The sequence below is a fragment of the Manis javanica genome, chromosome 6 (genome assembly GCF_040802235.1).
Source record: "Manis javanica isolate MJ-LG chromosome 6, MJ_LKY, whole genome shotgun sequence".
NCBI classification, from domain to species: domain Eukaryota; kingdom Metazoa; phylum Chordata; class Mammalia; order Pholidota; family Manidae; genus Manis; species Manis javanica.
The window spans coordinates 16,916,034-16,933,133 of record NC_133161.1 but is presented as its reverse complement, the minus strand read 5'-3'; the positions used below and the strand labels follow the sequence as shown (position 1 = coordinate 16,933,133).

Below are 17,100 nucleotides of genomic sequence, written 5' to 3'. Positions count from 1 at the left end.
AGCTTGCCAAAAAAAACAACTCTAAGTTGGGGGCCATCAACTAACTGTCCTTAACAAATTTTGGGGACTTGCATTAAACAAAAAATAGCCCCTCTCCCTGACAAAAGAACCTTCCTATATCACATACTTATTCAAAGCATAGGTAACCATGTCAAAATTTATTCTGGTCCCAACTGAGGTTCAGTAGTAATGGCTTTGGGCAAAGTTATTGAATGAGTATGCTGTTTTAAACCCTTTTACTTTCCTTCCTTTATTTCCCTCTACAACTTGTGGCTCCCAGGAAATTCCTCTCCTGCTACTGAAAGTTATGAATGTGCTCTGACTATACACTTTATGAAGGCAAAGTAAATAATACTAGGAAACCTATTAATAACTAATCCAAGAAAGTAGTTAAAGAAAAGCTAAATACTTGTTACAAATAATGAAAAGACATTTGGTGAATTTCGATTTTCTCTTCCAATTTGAAGAAAAAAGCTCACTAATTAAGAAATAACAAGGTATTTACATATTTTGACTAAAAATACTTATCTCAAATAAATGGTCAAAATCATACTTAAGAGTGTATAGAACACTTCAGATATCACTGTAAAAGTAAAGAATGAGACAAGGAAGCCTGCTGGTATCACTTACTGATACTGTTAATTATAGCCTAGAATTTTCTAACAGGGAAAGGTAGTAGTAGAAAATCCAATACAACAAAACGGAAAAGACAAAAAGAAATCTTTCCTAAGAGAAACAAAAGACTTAAATAGAGAGGTATATCATGCTAATAGTAGAGAGGACTCAATGTCATATTGTAGAACATAAATTCTTTCAAAACTGATTTATAAATTCAAGTATCTTCATATACAAATAGATTGAAAACCTAATTGCAGAAAGTTATATCTATTTACTGCTGCTAAAACACTTAACTACACGAATGAAACATGGCAATCAAATATGAATTCACAATGCATTATAAAGTTCACTCTATTATCAAATATAAATTAAAACAAGACAGCTTTCTTATCAAATTGGCAAATGTGCAGGAAAAAATACTCAATTCAAGCAAATAGGTACTCATAATCCCTGACTCAGCAGTTCTAAGAACATCACAGCTATAACCAAAATGTTTATAAGAAAACAACCACAGTATTAAAAATAATAGTACCAAAATGAAAATAACACAGCAGCAGCAGGTTTGCTTTAATAAATTTGAAATTCTCATATAAATTGGAATACTATGTAACCATAAAAAATTTATGTTTTCATGACATGGAAAAATATTCATAATAATGAATGTTTTAAAATGTAACAAGCCAGTGTATTTATACATTCAAAGGATTTTGTAAAGGGCTTTTCCTAAAAGGCTACAAGGAAATAATTAACACACTGCAAGGAAAATACATAAAATCATTTTCAATGAAAACATCTAAGGACTAAGAACACATACAATATTTACTAGCTTCTATATGCTTTCATATGTTTTTCAAATTTCCTTCAATAGAAACATACTGCTTTTATATTCAGGAAATAACAAATGTTACCTAAAAGAGACAATCGAAATTTTAAATTTCTGCCTTTAATTTTCTAGGACTATAAACCCAGAATATGATTTTAATTAGAATGATAACATTTTTAATGAGAACAATGATGTGTATAAATGTTAAAAGCATCTCAAATAAATTTTTACTACAATGATCCCACTCTTACACGAAGCCCTACAAAGTTCACAACCAATGAAGTAAGTAAAAGCATACAGTTCACAGTAAAACAAACACACGGGGGCAGAAAAGGATAGGGACAAAAAAATTAATGGAAAGGGTCCAAGCTTATCAACCCAAAAAGATTTCTTTTGGATTTAGTTTTTATTCTTTGCTTTTATATAAACAAATTTCACATAAATTACTTGTAATGTTATGTTTCACTCTGTGGCCTCTTTTACATATATTTATATACAAATATACATATAGGTATATGTGTGTATGTATAAATAAGTATTTAAATTTGAATAGTCTTTTAAATAATCTTTACAGTCAAAGAGAAAAAACAAGGACTTCAGAATCTAAATACAAGAATATGTTTTTAAGAAACTGACTCTGACAACAATCCATGTAGTTATCAGCTATATTTGAAAAATGATCTTTACATTAGTGTAAAACAGAAACTGAACTATGACACTCATTTAAAACATCAGTTAAACAAATTTCTTCAGAATAAGTATTTCAAAAATTCAGTGTATCTAAATTAATTGTTGCTATTTACTTTAAATGAATTCATTTCGTGAAAGTTAAACTTACCAGATTTTTAAAAAGATGAACAAGACCCTAATATATCAAACTTCAGGAACTCTCAGGGTAGAGCACAACCCCGGAATTATTGGTTTTATTAATTATACCATTTTCTGAAATGGCCATAACCAAATACAATCCAAGATGTAAACATCACTGTATCACACAGTACTTAAGACTATTAAATTTCTTTAAACATTGACAAAATATAGGTGTACCCAAAACAAGTTGTCTCCTAAAATGAGTAAGATTCTGATATGCAAAAACCCTTTCACGCAAAGGATACAAAATGTTAGTGATTCCTGAGATTAGATGACTATGACTATCTGTGCCCCCAACACACAAATGCTTCAAATAACCCCCAGTCTCCCATTTACAGTATTTTTTCCTCTCTTCATATCATGGGGGAAAACCTCTATTAGATGACAAATCCTTTTAATAATAAACATTCCTTAATTTTCTTTTTATCAAGGAGGGTGTTCTCAGGGCTCAGGGCAGTCTGCAAATCAATGCAAAAGGACAGCCATCAAGAGGCTGATTGGAAGTATTACCAGAAAGCAGGCAGGCAGCAAATATTCAAACCCAGAAATAGTGATGTAACCGTTCCTATGTAGCACAACAACTGTGCAAAAATGACAGATATTGTTAAGAAAGATTCTGCCTGAAAAACGTAGAATGAAGAGAGGATTGACAGACATGAAGGTAAAGTGCATGATTATACTAATACAGGTACTTACGTATCATACCTCTGCAGTGGTGTCACTTTGTTCTTATTCCTATCAACTGAACCCGCAGAGAGTTGAAGAAAATTGGGGTTTAATTTATATAATTCTTGAAGTAACTTCTGTTCATATTCTTGGTGTTTACCCGCCTAACAGAAGAAGAAATTAAAACTGCAGTGGGCTTCACAAAATAGCCAATATAAAATACTGACTGACATCAGAATTATTAAAGATATATTCTAAATAAAACATGTAAAGGTTTTGTGTGGATGTAAGGATGACCTTACATCCTGTAAGGATGTAAGGATGACCATCACAGAACTTTTAGACCAATGAATGTTCTTCCAACAAAACTACATGATACGTACTCCATTAATTAAGGCATTTCATCAACCACTTTGCTGTGCAGAAAGAAAAGCCTATTAACAGACGTTTTTGGCAGCTCAGAGAACTAGAAGGTCCCTTTTTAAACCTATTTCTCCACCTTTCAAATAAGAATTAAGTCTTCTTTCAGGCCACTAGAGAATTTTCTGAAGATCACCAAAAATTAACCCTTTTTTTTTTTTTGGAGATTAAGATTGCAATACACAGATGAAGAGTTTTACTGTATTTTTCATTATCTTGACACTAAGGGAAAATTCCACTAATTTGTTTTTATGTAAAAATTAATGCAGTTTAAACTCTAGTCCTGGGACTGGCAATTTACAGCCGGCTGCTTTGTTTTTATAAGTAAAGTTTTACTGGAGCAGTCACGTTCATTCATTCAGCTATGGCTGCTTTTGCGCTACAACAGCAGAGTTGAACAGTTGCTACAGAGACAATGTGACCCAGAAAGCCCAAAATATTTACTAACTGGCCCTTTACAGAAAAAGTTTGCCAAACCCTACTACTCTACATGCAACAAAAAGAAGTCCGTATTTACTGTCACTGGTAGCTGTTTATCAGAAAGCAATGGTTATGGGAGAAATTAGGCATAGACTGACTCTGGAAACTAATCATGTTTCCATGAATTTACAATGAATTCAGTTTGAATAACATTTTATTATCTGCATGTATATCATGACTGGAATGACATTTTTACTTACCTTCTGGGTGTTAATTGTTTTAAAAGTATGGCCTAAATAGATGTTAAGGGAAAAACCAAAACCAGAACAAGAGAGATCAAAACAAAAACAAAATTAAAAAAAAACAAGCAAGGGCAAGATCTCCTAACTGCACACAACTGTATCCTATATACTGCACAATGCATGTTCCCTGTTCTGAGAGGGCTTTTGCCTGTTTCAACTGGATCTCTAAATATTTCACACAGTACTAAATTTTGAGTTATGCAGTAACAAAGAAAGATTTTTGCCATGATATAATTTGTTCAAATTTCCTTTCCACACTGAGAGGGTGTTTTAACAAAGAAACTTCTTTTCAAAGTAATTTTAAACTCAGATAAAGAAAAGCAAGAGGAATTCAGGACAATAAGATGAAATGAGTTTTGAATTACTAAGAAAAAATAAAGTTAGATGTGGATTTTATATCTTTAAAACATGAAAAGCCTTGAAAAATTCTTTTTTGCAATCAATACTTCAGAAGATATTACAGCTTTCATTAGACACAAAGAACTCAAACTCATGTTCAAATGATTCTACAGGGGCAGTTGATAGAGACAGGTTAGATACCATTACAAATAAGTTCCAAGGGACATCCATTTTCCTTTACTGTTCAATAATACTTTAAAACGGGGTCAACGGAGCTTAGAAATTCTTGGAAAGAGATTTTCACTGACAAGCTCTACTTGTCAAAATTCAGTTTGAATTATTCAGTCTTAGGTTTTTGACCAAGAAAGTTTCATCCAAAAAGCAAAACAAAAACAAGAAGCACAGTAACTTGTTTAAATACGAAATAAGTTAAATCATTTGTCCCCATTAAATACCACAGAGGCCTTATTTTAACACTGTTTTTGGATCATAACGACAATACTGTCAAGAAATTCCAATGTATTTATCATAATGGTATTTAATCTGTACTAACTCCAAGTCAAAAAAGGTAATATTTGATTTTATTTAAAAATCTGATCTTCAAGGATCCCCTACTAGACTTTCTCTAGTTTGACCTGGAGAATAAAAGGTAGCAATCAATGCCCCCCACCTTCTAAGTGAGAAGTATTCCTGCCAAAGTCCACAGCAACAATCTGAAGTCCTCATCTATAATAGGGAAGTGCAGCATTGTGCTCTGGTATAATCCTCATTTAATATGCTGTATGGTCAACATTTTTACTTGTAAAGGCATGTTTATACTACAAATTGAAAGGAGACAGGAGAACAGGAAATGTAAAAAAGAACATAGGATAATAAGCCTTCAATTCACCCTTACAGGACACTGACTCAAGGGACACCTTCATGGGGAGAGTCATTTTATAAAAATGTTAACTTATCAGCAACATTTGATAGAGTACTTTTTTCTAGCATGCTCTGTAAAGAGTAGCAATTAGCAGGAGAAAAAACTCAGTTACAGTATGCTGCTTAGCTTTCATTTTGCTAGCATTCAACCTAGAGTAGCATTTACCAAAATGCTTTTCTTGGTCAATTAAGTTCTGGTTGTACACTCCCTTCTTGGACAGGTACTGGCATATTAAAAACGCTAAGAAGTCCTGCAGGAAAGAAACCTATTTATCTTCATTAATCTGGTATTTTCAAACTGCATGGACCTATTTTTATTATGACAATATCCTATAAAAACTGATATTCCATGGAACACTATTTGAGAAAATGCTATTTTAATACCAGCTTAAAAAAAAATCCCTAGTTTCTGCTTTTGCAGTTTTAACTTAAAAAGACAAATACTTCCTCTTTTGGAAAGTTGATAATTCACATTACTACCTGCATTTCCTCTTTTGTGAAGCTGGCAGCCTCGTCCCCCAGTTCATGTAGATACATGCAGTCAGGCTTTGGACACTGCATATTCTTCAGGAAGTAACTGCAGTATTTTGTTGTACCTAGAGATGCCTGCAGGAAAAGGAAGGGGGAAAAGGGACCCAAAATGTGAACTGACACCACTTGAGAATTTCCGTTTTTAGTGTTTTCATTTCACCTAAAATGAGGCACAGACACAGCAAAACAAGCTGTATGGCTGTGAATACTAGAGAATTAAACTATTACTAACTAGCAGGATTAATTAAAGATGATGCTCATTTCGAAGAACTAAAGAAAACATCTCAGTCTATGGTTTCAAAACTTGAGCATTCAAATCTTCTTCCCTAGTGATCAGAAGAGAAGACAGACAAAATCCATTCCATGATATTAAGGGGTGAGCATCTAAGAAGGCAAATTCTTTTTTCTAATTATGCCAACCTTCTTCCATTTATATAAAGCGTTGCTTGGTGGGACCCTTCCCTCAAACCTTGAATGGAGCAATGTCCAAATATTTAAGGACAACAAATCAGAACCATTATCTATTTCTAATAAGCAGACTAATGGATCCATTTTCACAAAATAAGGTATGTGTAAATAGAGGAGATTTTTAAAGATTATCCCCTAATAATGAATGTATTTATTCCTACCTGGTAAAACAGGACCCTACATTAGGTCAGCAATAAACAAATTAGCTGTCAGAGGTTGGTACGGATGCCTAAGGCTCTCTTCTACTTCCTATATTTTATTCCTTCCCTGTTAAAAAAAAAAAAGCAAAATAAAAAGGACCATCTTACCTTAAGCGTTCTGCCATCTACTACCACATTGTTGACACACTGTATAGCTCTGAGAGCATCTTCTGACCGGATGTAGGTTACATAAGCACTGGCACTTGGACCCTAAAGTGAAAACCCACTGTCATTCGTTTAAAATTCAACAATAACTTTTAAAAATATTATTTTACCATCTGCCTTGGTAATTGTAAAGGCCTTTACTACTACTAACATTTAATAATAACCATAATTAGAAGTAGTAGTAGTTTTGGTAAAATCATATATTAGCTCATTTTTAAATAATCATACTTAATTTTACCTGATTTTAAGTAAACTAAACCATATATGAATAAGATATTCTTTAGCTTGACATTTGATAAGCTCATCAAGGTTACAAAAAACAAACTTTGGTTAGATTAAAAAAAAAGAAAATTTGGGTGCATTGTGTCAAATTATGTTCTTCCCACAATAAATACAATTTGCAAGAGTAGTCTATCTGCTAATACCACCATAGCAAATATGCACTATTAAGTTTTCAATATCTGAAAATTAGTTAAAAATCATTTATCTAATTACTAGAGTGCCTAATAATAGTCTCAACTCCCCCTTCCCTTCAAAGCATCACTAAATTTTTGTTTTACTATCTCCCTCTTATTACTATCAATTCACTATTATGTCCTGGGTCAAATGAGCACCAAAAATTCTGCCACCCCACCAAAAGAGATTACTAAACTGCTTAAATTCCTGATTACCAAGCTTTCTGAACACAAAGTAAATTTTCCTTCTAAACAGCCGAGGTAAAGTCCAAGCCAAAGGGAGGAAAGGCAAAAACCCCTATAATTAGTTACCTGTGAGCCTGCATATGATGTACTATTATTGATGACAACTTTATGTATTTTACCGAACTTCCCAAAATATTCTGGTCGTTTTAACACCTAAAAAAGAAGAAGAAATAAGGTATAAACTGCCCCCATTTTCATCAACTTTATCCTCCTAATGGGGACATACACTCTCCCTCTTCAGTGAAAGGAAAATAATTTCCAAGCTTTCTGATAAACATTACTACTTCTGAATTTTAATTTGTGTGGTTAACTTACAAGAAATCATCAACAGCGTCTAAAAGCTATTCTTTACTAACTAGTAACTGAGATCCACCAAGGTTGGTATTATCTATCTTGTCTAATACCTGCACCCATAATCTATGGGATATTACCTTCACAATATTCTTAAACACAAAACACATCAAACATCTTAACCACATTTTCATTAACAGATGGTCCTTATAGGAAATTAATTCTCAAAACAATGACCAAAATTAGGTATTAAACAGATATAGAAACTCAAGAACGGACATAAGTAGAGACAACCTTTACTTGTAAATCTATTGTATACTGTATTTGACTTATCATATTAAAGCTTTGTTTATAAGCTACAAATTTCAACTATGATAACAATGTTCTTCAACCTTCTATGCTTTGTGATTTATCACCCTATGTGTACCTAATTACACTGATATGTCACACTGCAGCCAAGTCACTCTGTTCTTAAAAACACTGAATAGCTTTCCACTACCTTTAGGAACAAGTGCAAACTCCTCACCATGGTAAGCCCTTCATAACCCAGTACCACTTACCTCACTAGCCTCATCTCTCACCAATGCACTCTAGTCTTCACGCCAAACAAATCACTTGCAGACTGAGCTCTTTCTCACCCAGAAGCATTTGTATAATTCCTGTGCCAGAAGTACTTTACCCCAAAGATAGCAGAGGAATATATGTCTCTCAGACAAGGTCAGGAACTCTCTCTTGTGCCTCCACAGCACATAGCACTTTTCATAGTGCACTGCTACTTTTGTAAATAAGCAGAGACTCCTTTGCTATTGGTATATGCTCAGTATCTTACACAGGGTCTGGCACATGGCAGGTATTCAATCAATGTGTATTAAAAAATGGAACTGTCTTAGTTCCACTGGGCCTGGAACTGATGGGCCTCCATGTATTAGCAAATGCCCTATGGCTGATAAGAAATGGTCTGCCCCAGCAAGGGAAACTCAATTTAAACTTTCTATATCAAGTTGAACATCGCAAATACTACTTAAACGTAACAGCCAACTAGCAAAGTATTATTCTAATAAATAAAAAAAGTAAAGAGCATGAGGAATAGGCAAAGTAGCCTGCACACATTACCCACATAGTCAGTGTCATCTATTTACTTGACAGTGGGCCATCTTTTTTATTAACATAGAATATTAAAGGCCATGTGACAGAATTATAAATGCCCAGTAGCATGCCTAATGTGTAAAATGTCTTCCTATATATTCTTTAGGAACAGTTAAATGCTCATGGACACTAGAGAGAAAATAAAAACTTGATAAGCTAATGAAAGGATGAATGGATAAATGGATGGATGGATGAATGACAGACCGATCATCAGTGTTCCAATATATTGAAATAGTAAGACTGGAAGGGTTTTCTAGTCCTGGCTCTGCTATGAAATAGCTGTGTGATCCCAGGCAAGTTGCTCAGGTTCCCTGTGCCTGACTTTCTCATTTGCAAAATGAAAGGGTCGTGTCTTTACCTCATCTGTAAAAAGGTTGTGTCTTTAAAGTCTTTTAGTTCCTCAAATAAGCTGCTTTCTCAGATCACCATACACCTGGGACACTTTTATCTGTATTTGTTGCCTAGTTAATACCTCATAATTCTTAGTTATCCTCTCCTTAGGGAGGCTTTTCACAGATGTCTATACTAGCTAAGCTCCCCACTGTTTTATGTTCCCAAAGAGCCCTGTACTTCCCTGTTTATAAATGCTTAGCACACTTACAAGTACTTAAATTCTGTCTTCTCTACTAGTCTGTAAACTTATTAAGGGTAGTGACTGTGCCTGGCTTGCTAAACTATTTTATCTCCAACATCAAAGTGCCTAACACATGGTAAGTATTCAAGAATTAACCATAGAATGAATGAATGGGTTTCCAACAAATCTAAAATTTAAGGGATTTAGAAGACTGGATGACTTCCAGTCATAACCTCTACCTACCGTATCTTCTACTGATCAACAATGAATACATCTGACATTCTTGGTATGAAGTTTTCTGATACACAAAAATTATTTTCAAAATAAGCTTGAAATTTTCCTAAGTGCTCCTGTTTCATTAATCAAAATTAAGTCAAATAACAAACTGTTCATCATCCGAAGTTAAGTAAATAATAATGAGTTTCTTTGACTTTAAAGGTACACTAACAGTTTGAAACTTCCAGTTTTCTAATGAAGTTGACTTTGTTTTCTAAACTAGTAAGGTTATATAGATAAATTAAGAGAATTTTTAAAGATATTATTATTTAGAAGTAGGATTTAATAAATAAAATACTGGTCTCTGGTCTTCCTGGCCTTTCAAGAGCAATAAATGAGAGAAAACACTGTTGAAGAAAATTCACTGACCTCTCACCAAGTAACAATGATTTCAAAAGTATAAAACCAGTAGAGTAATTTTTAGTTACATGTAGACTCATGATTAAGTCACTGGAATCATGTTACTTGAAGTGGAAGTAAGAAATCTCTATAAGTAAAATAAAACAAATCAAATTCTAAAGAAAAGGCAAGAAACTTATTAATCCAGACATTAGATTGAGACTATGAATTAATTTTATCCAGCCTTCAGGGGCTGCTCTGTACGTCTCAGCTGACCAGATTCAGCGTGTATTAACAAAATCCAGTACATCCACATCCAAAATAAAATAAAAGTCAAAATAAAAGTTCCATTAAGGAGTAGAAGTTTCAGAAATACAAAAGCATATTCTAATCAATAAGATTAGTAGAAGTAAACAAAGGCTGGTAAATAAGTAAAAGACAAAATTTGCAGAGGTTGGTTAGAAAAAGGCAGAGTTGAAAAAGGTAGACACAGAAGGGTTGATGCAAAACTGTAGGGGTGTTCATTGTCAAGGGTGAAGTGGAATTCTGCCTGCCTGGGAAGTTAAGTACTAACTTATAAAAAGGGAGAACTGCCTGCTGAGGTTGAGTCATAGGCCTATAATGAGCTCTCTCCTTAACATCTCTTATTGAAGAAATCTTTTCCCGTATAAACAAACTCTAGACCCATCCCTTTGTCTTTGGAAAGAATCTAGTTTCCTAAAGATCATATAGCAACATTAATGCCAGCATCCCTGGACCTAGGTCCAAGTAATTCTTGAGCTGCCTCCATGTTTACTGATAATGATGGTGCCTTCTTAGTAAGATCTCCCTGACTTTCTCCTCTGCTGATCCTGAAGCCCACCACAGCCTCAATGAATAATAAATCCGCCATCAGTAAATACGTATTACTCTCTTTATATTGATTTTTAAAAAACTAATTTTTAGACTCCTTTAATTTCCTCCTCCTGGGACATTTAGCCAAGTCCAAAAATTCCCACCTCCCTACACATATTCACTATAATCCTCCCTCTAATTGACACCATGACAAGCATTACCTCAAACTCTCCTCAAGGAGTACTTTTGGCAGATGTCCTAAATGAAGCTCTTTCCTACTGAAGTAAACACTCTGGCTGTCAATCAGCTTCTATCTGCATTCCCATTTAATTTACTCAGCATCTCCTGGTATATCAGCAACGAAAAATTAGCTGATGTGCATGTAAGGGCATCAAGGAACGTTATGAGTCACACTACTATAACAAGGCTGGTGATGGAAGGCAAGGAAAGAGGTCATAAGCAAAAAGGTTATCTTCCCTGATTTCAAACAAATGGCAAAAATCCTGGTCCATTATTTCCCTGCATTGAATTCTCTCCCCCCAAAAATGGCTTAAAAAGAATGAGTAAAGAATTATGATACAGTAGAGCAGCAATTCTCTAACTGTTCTATAACCAAAAATAACTATTTGGGGAGGATTTTTTAAATTTCAGATCTCTAGTGGGTTTAAGTAACTGCATCTCCACTGGTGGTCCTAATATAGCTACAGAAAAGAGGAAAGAAACAGAGCAGTCATGTCATGTTAGGCTTAATAGCAAAATAGAACTGTAATCCAACTTTCATAAATTATTAGTATTCACTAAAGAGGACTTGAGAGATCTAGTTCAACTGCCCAGTTTTATACCTGAAGAATATGAGGGCAAGGGAGATAAGACACTTGCCCATGATCACAACTGGTCATTGGTTTCCTAGCAATTATTAAAAAATCATTTCCCATTTTCTCCTAAGTTTTAATATTTTCAGGGGAATCCTGCAAGTGGGCAGGCTCATCAGTTATTTCCAAATTACATAAGCAAAAAGAAAAAATGTCAAGTTGAGAAGGAAAACAGAAAAGGTCTTACCTCTGGGTCTGCTAGGCGCTGAGACAGACCTACAACAAAGACGAGGTTTTTTTGTACAACACGTACACTAGCCAAATGTTTGCGATTTTCTGATATTTTCTGTTTTCTCTCATTTTGTTTCTGTTTTTTCTCATTCTTTATCCTCTGCAGTTCTTCCTGGGAAAGTGGTTTATAAACTGCTGGGTCTTCTGGATATGGCTTTAAGCATAAGAAAAACATAAAAGTTAGCATTAAATAAATAAACAGAAAATATGAATAACAATTATCAAATTCTGGATGATATGTATGTGGTTATTATATCTCCCTTTTTCTGAATCTTCTAATTGCTTAAAATATTTTTTATTTAATAGAAGTTAAATGTTATATAACATAGTTTTAAAACTGTATTTTTTTAGAGCTTAACAGACCACTTCTAGCACTAAAACTTAAACCATCTCCAAAGGCTCTAAAATAAAAAAAAAATACCCTCTAGTGCCTATCACATACTTTACAGGAAAATTAAGCTTCTAAGATGCTGTATAAAAGGCAAAGAGTATAATTTCTCTCATCTAAATATGCGTTTATATATTACAATCAACAAATATTTAATAAAAGCCTACTATGTGCTAGAAGATTAATGAAGTACTTGTTTTTTAATACATTCCCAGTCTAAGAGGGGCACCGATGGGCAGATAAACAATACAGAGACACTCTGGCTCAAGAGTTTGAATCCAGTTTCAACACTTACTAGCCAAATGGCCTCAGGCAAGTTTTTAATCTATGCTTCAATATTCTCCTAAGTAAAATGAAAATAATCTTAAAGGCTACTATAAACTAGTACTCATAAAGCAACTATTATTGTCACTGTAATCCCTCAAAAAAATACACTCACACTGTTGTAAATTTTTTCGGTAATTATATTATCATTACAATATTGTTTTCATTCCTACTGCTAATGTCAAGGCTAATGGTGGCCTGATTAAGAGCTGTGCACCCATACTGCCTGGCTTTGAATCTTAGTTCACTCTTTACAATCTGAGAGACCTTGGTTAACGTATGTGACCCGTCTGTATCAGTCTTCTCTTATGTAAAATGAGAATTAAATTACTTTATTAAGAGAGTTTCTGTAAGAACTAAAAAATACACCAGTAAAGTGATTAAAACTGTGTCCTGCACACAGAATTCAAGTCAGTTACTTTTACTTCTAATAAAAAATAGTTAATAGTAAGTAAAATGCAAGATGGGACACACTAAATACAATCATAACTAAAACTGGATATGAAGCGATCCCAGAAATCGGAAATTGTGCCTTTCAGAATACAGGAGTAGAGATCAAAAATAATGCCATCAAAAGAAGAAGTGGAGAGCCCCCAAAAGATTGAAATCTTGTTTTTCCTTTAACATAATAGTTACTTTCACCTTTTCATACCTAAGTAAAAGACAAAAATAAAAACCCTCAAATTTGTGAATGCACTCAGATTAACACTGAAGGCAAAGTGAGTTTTCCCTTTTTGTTCTTCAATTTCTACTAGTCATATCATAAGGTCTTCAAAAACCCTGTTCTGAAATATTCAGGTGTAACTCTTAGTGGTCCTGTAGGATGTACACACCCATACCACTCAATTATGTTTAAAAATCACTACCTTCTAGATAACTGGTCTTATCTGGCATACTCCCAATTTACCTATGATTGGGAGGCACATAAAAGAGCTAGCTCAGAAATTCACCTGACTTTTGCATAAATAAATAGTACTGCACATTTTAGGAGCTCAGTATTTGCCAAATGAACACCAACCTACTCTCCAGAACAGAACTATAGCACTGGTAACTTTCTTAAAAAGATAAACAAACTTATTTTCAAAACATTCTTGCATTTTAATTTAAGGAACCAAATGAGTAAAGATCTATTATAATTAACTTAATTCTTTAATCAATGATGTAACTACTCTTCCCCATTTAAGCTTTCTCTTTCTTCTCCACTTACCCTTGTGTACCTATCTCCTTTCAATCTTAATCTATCTGCTCAATTTTAATCCCATGAATTACTAGGAGCTCTAAAGGCATAGCATAAAAAGGAACTACATACACACAGACTAAGATACCTTTCCATAAGATTACCTTGATTTTTCATTTCTACATGGAAAAACCACTTTCTACCACAGGATTTCTGGATAGCCCTTTTGGAATGTTTATTATTAAGTTTACTTGAAAGCTGTTGCCCTTCACTAACATCTAGAGTGGTGATGAGCCACTCCCTGAATGAATCAAGCACATGAATTGCTCCTAGCTCTAAAGTATGGTCACAGACCATGATAAGAAAAACTAAAAATTGAGAACAGCACTTTGAAAAATTTTAAGGCATCTTAACATTGCCACAATATTCAATTACGTTATCAGTGAACTCTTTGCTTATTAAGATATTACCACGGTTGTTACTGAATTTAGCTGGTGAGGCAACATAACGCAAACTGGGTACTAGGCATGCCTAACAGGGCCCTGTATCAGTCCTAACAGTCGGAGGTGGGGGGTGGGGGAGAGAGGGTGGAAATCTGGTTCTTCATCAGTCTGAGAAACACTGATGTAACTCTTCTGAGACTCCAATTCTCCTGAGAGCATGAGGGATTTGACAAGCACTCAGGGCTTTTTCTTGTTAATATTTTCTGACATTGTAGATTTCTGATAAAAGATGATGCAGAGTAATATAAAAGCAAAAAATGTGTAACAAAAAATGATGGAGAATGACAAGTATCAAAAATCAGGTCGCAATATCAACTCTCATCAAGTATATTACTGATATACATCATGTTGAGTATATAACACTGCTTGGTTATCCTAGTCTTTTTCCCATATTATTCCAAGTTTTTTCTATGGTAATATACTTCTATCAGGCATTCAAGTCAACTTTATTGGAAGATAACTGCTACATAACACAAAAGATACCGGTACAGGAGAACAGGAGAAATTAGTTTACTCTGATTTATCTTCCAAATCTCTCTTATCTCTTAAGCAACTTAAAGGAAGTTATAAATAGTAGCTTTTAGTCTTAACATATTTGTGGAGTTGGATCTCTGCTGCTTGGTGGAATTAAATAAATGTTTCTAGACACTATAAAATGTGCCAGTTTAATAAACACAAACGGCAACTATTCAAAATCTCAGTCTTAACCTGTCTAAAGGTTTCATAAAAAGTTGGAAAAGCGTGCATTTCATGATAGTTCCTACACACACACACAAACCCCACCATAAATACAACTCTGCAAACTCAACAAAAGAAAATTACCAAGCTGATACAATAAGATGAGAAAGGGAGGTAGACTAAAGGTGGGAGACAAAAACACCTAATGTGAATAACTGCAAAAAGAGAGTGTGACCTACAAAGCCAGTAACAGTAGTATTAAATATTCATATAAAGAAAAATATAGTAGTCTACTTTTTGACTGAAACAGTATGTTAAGCTTAATTTTCTAGGAAATTTAATTAAATTTCTAGGAAAATAGCATCAAATGAAAAATTATAAGCAGAAACTCTTTCTTGGCACTTTTGTGTGTTAAATATTAAATTAATGCTTAATAAGGCACCTGTGGAAATGCATTTTTAACGTGTAAAGTATTTTTAATGGTGTTAATTTGGTGATAAATTCTAATTAAGATGGTTTACAGTCAGTCTCTAGTATAATCAACTTCTTTCATATGTGTGGTTATGTTTTTTACACCTAATGTATTTACATGTTTCTTCTCATTATTTTCTGATCAGACTTGTCAAGAGTTTATTTTGTAGGTCTCTTCAGAGAACCAGCACTTTTTCCTTTCTCAGTAAATTCTGCTTAATCCTTGTCTTCCCTGTGTTTATTCTTTTTCTGGTTTCTTACCCTAGAAATAATTTCATTTATTATTGTTCTTCATATATTAATAAACGCATTTATAGCTTTAACTTTCCTTTTGCTAAAGACAATGAAAAATACTTTATAAAACTTCTATTTTGAAACCAGCATCTTAACAACAATAATGACATGCAGTGGGGAAGTCTCAAATCAATTTCTGATTTAAAATTAAAATCCAGAGAGGTAAGTGGAAAGTCTGAGTAACAATAAATCGGGAAAGAGGATCAAATGCGGGGGAGAGGGGCAGCATTCAAAGCCTAAATCAGTCCAGGGTGAAGTGTCTTGGGAAGATCATCCCCGTGTTAGGCTGAGACCCAGACCACCCCGTAAGAGCTCTCCTAGTCTCAGGATAAGAATGAGCTACAGAGAGGTCAGAACAAGAGAAAAGACAAGGGTAGTGGAAGAAAACTATCCTAGAGAGGTTGTTGAAATTAACCCTTGGGAAGACTTACACCCTAGAGACCTGAAGACCTTTTACACTTGGCCAAGATCTCTATGCTTTGGCAATGCTTACAGGATCCAACCTTTATGCCTAATGGCAACGTTTAGAGGATCCAAGATAAGCCAAATCAAAGCCTCTCTAGAGAACCTTACAAATCATTCAATGACAACAACAAACAGGAAGCAGGCATAGATAACTAAACACACAAAGAAAAAAAAACTTAAATGACCAGCAGAAACCTTCATTTACGGGGATTATTGGGCATAGATTTAAAACAATAATACTTATCTGTTTAAACAAACATAGGATAAACTTGAAAATCTCTGCAGCATATTAACAAATCTACTTAAAAGTAACATCAAGCATGACAAAAGAATAAACACTGCTTTCAGAAATGGGAAACACCAAGGTTAAGATTTTAAAAATTCAGTGGCCATATTTAGTATCAGACTGGGCCTAAAAGAAAAGTTTAAATGCCAGAGGACAGATCAGGAAAAAAAAAAAAAGCATCCATTAGTACATTAAGTAATGAAAAAAAAAAAATCTAGAAAAGAGATTATAAGAGACATGGAAGACAGTGAAAAGATCTGAAAAATATTTAATCAGAGTCCCAGGAAGAGAGGAAAGAGAATGAAGGCATTATTTGAAGAGATGATAGCTTAATTTTTTCCAGAACTAATGAAACTCACCAATCCATTCAAGAAGTCTTACAAATTCCAAGCAGGATGAATAAAAATTAAATATATGAGTGAGTTCTATTTTTTTTAATTAACTGGCATTTCCGTTGCAGCCTACCAGTCAATCTTTGTGCCTGCTACACTTGTATTTTACAGTTTT

General features: G+C 33.9%; 1 protein-coding gene across 9 annotated transcripts in view; it reads right to left on the bottom strand.

Moving 5' to 3' along the window:
- CNOT4 (CCR4-NOT transcription complex subunit 4) overlaps window positions 1-17,100 on the bottom strand; it is a 135,648-nt gene that overhangs the window by 47,843 nt on the left and 70,705 nt on the right. For 6 of the 9 annotated variants that reach the window (XM_073238400.1, XM_073238406.1, XM_073238404.1 and 3 more), the window contains exons 3-7: window positions 11,964-12,161; window positions 7,511-7,597; window positions 6,687-6,788; window positions 5,860-5,985; window positions 3,008-3,141 (exon numbers count right to left, since the gene is read on the bottom strand). In XM_073238400.1, coding sequence (XP_073094501.1) covers window positions 3,008-3,141; window positions 5,860-5,985; window positions 6,687-6,788; window positions 7,511-7,597; window positions 11,964-12,161 — 647 coding nt within the window. The remainder of the gene's footprint in view (window positions 1-3,007; window positions 3,142-5,859; window positions 5,986-6,686; window positions 6,789-7,510; window positions 7,598-11,963; window positions 12,162-17,100) is intronic. The other 3 variants (XM_073238403.1, XM_073238405.1, XM_073238408.1) reach the window with 1 other exon arrangement.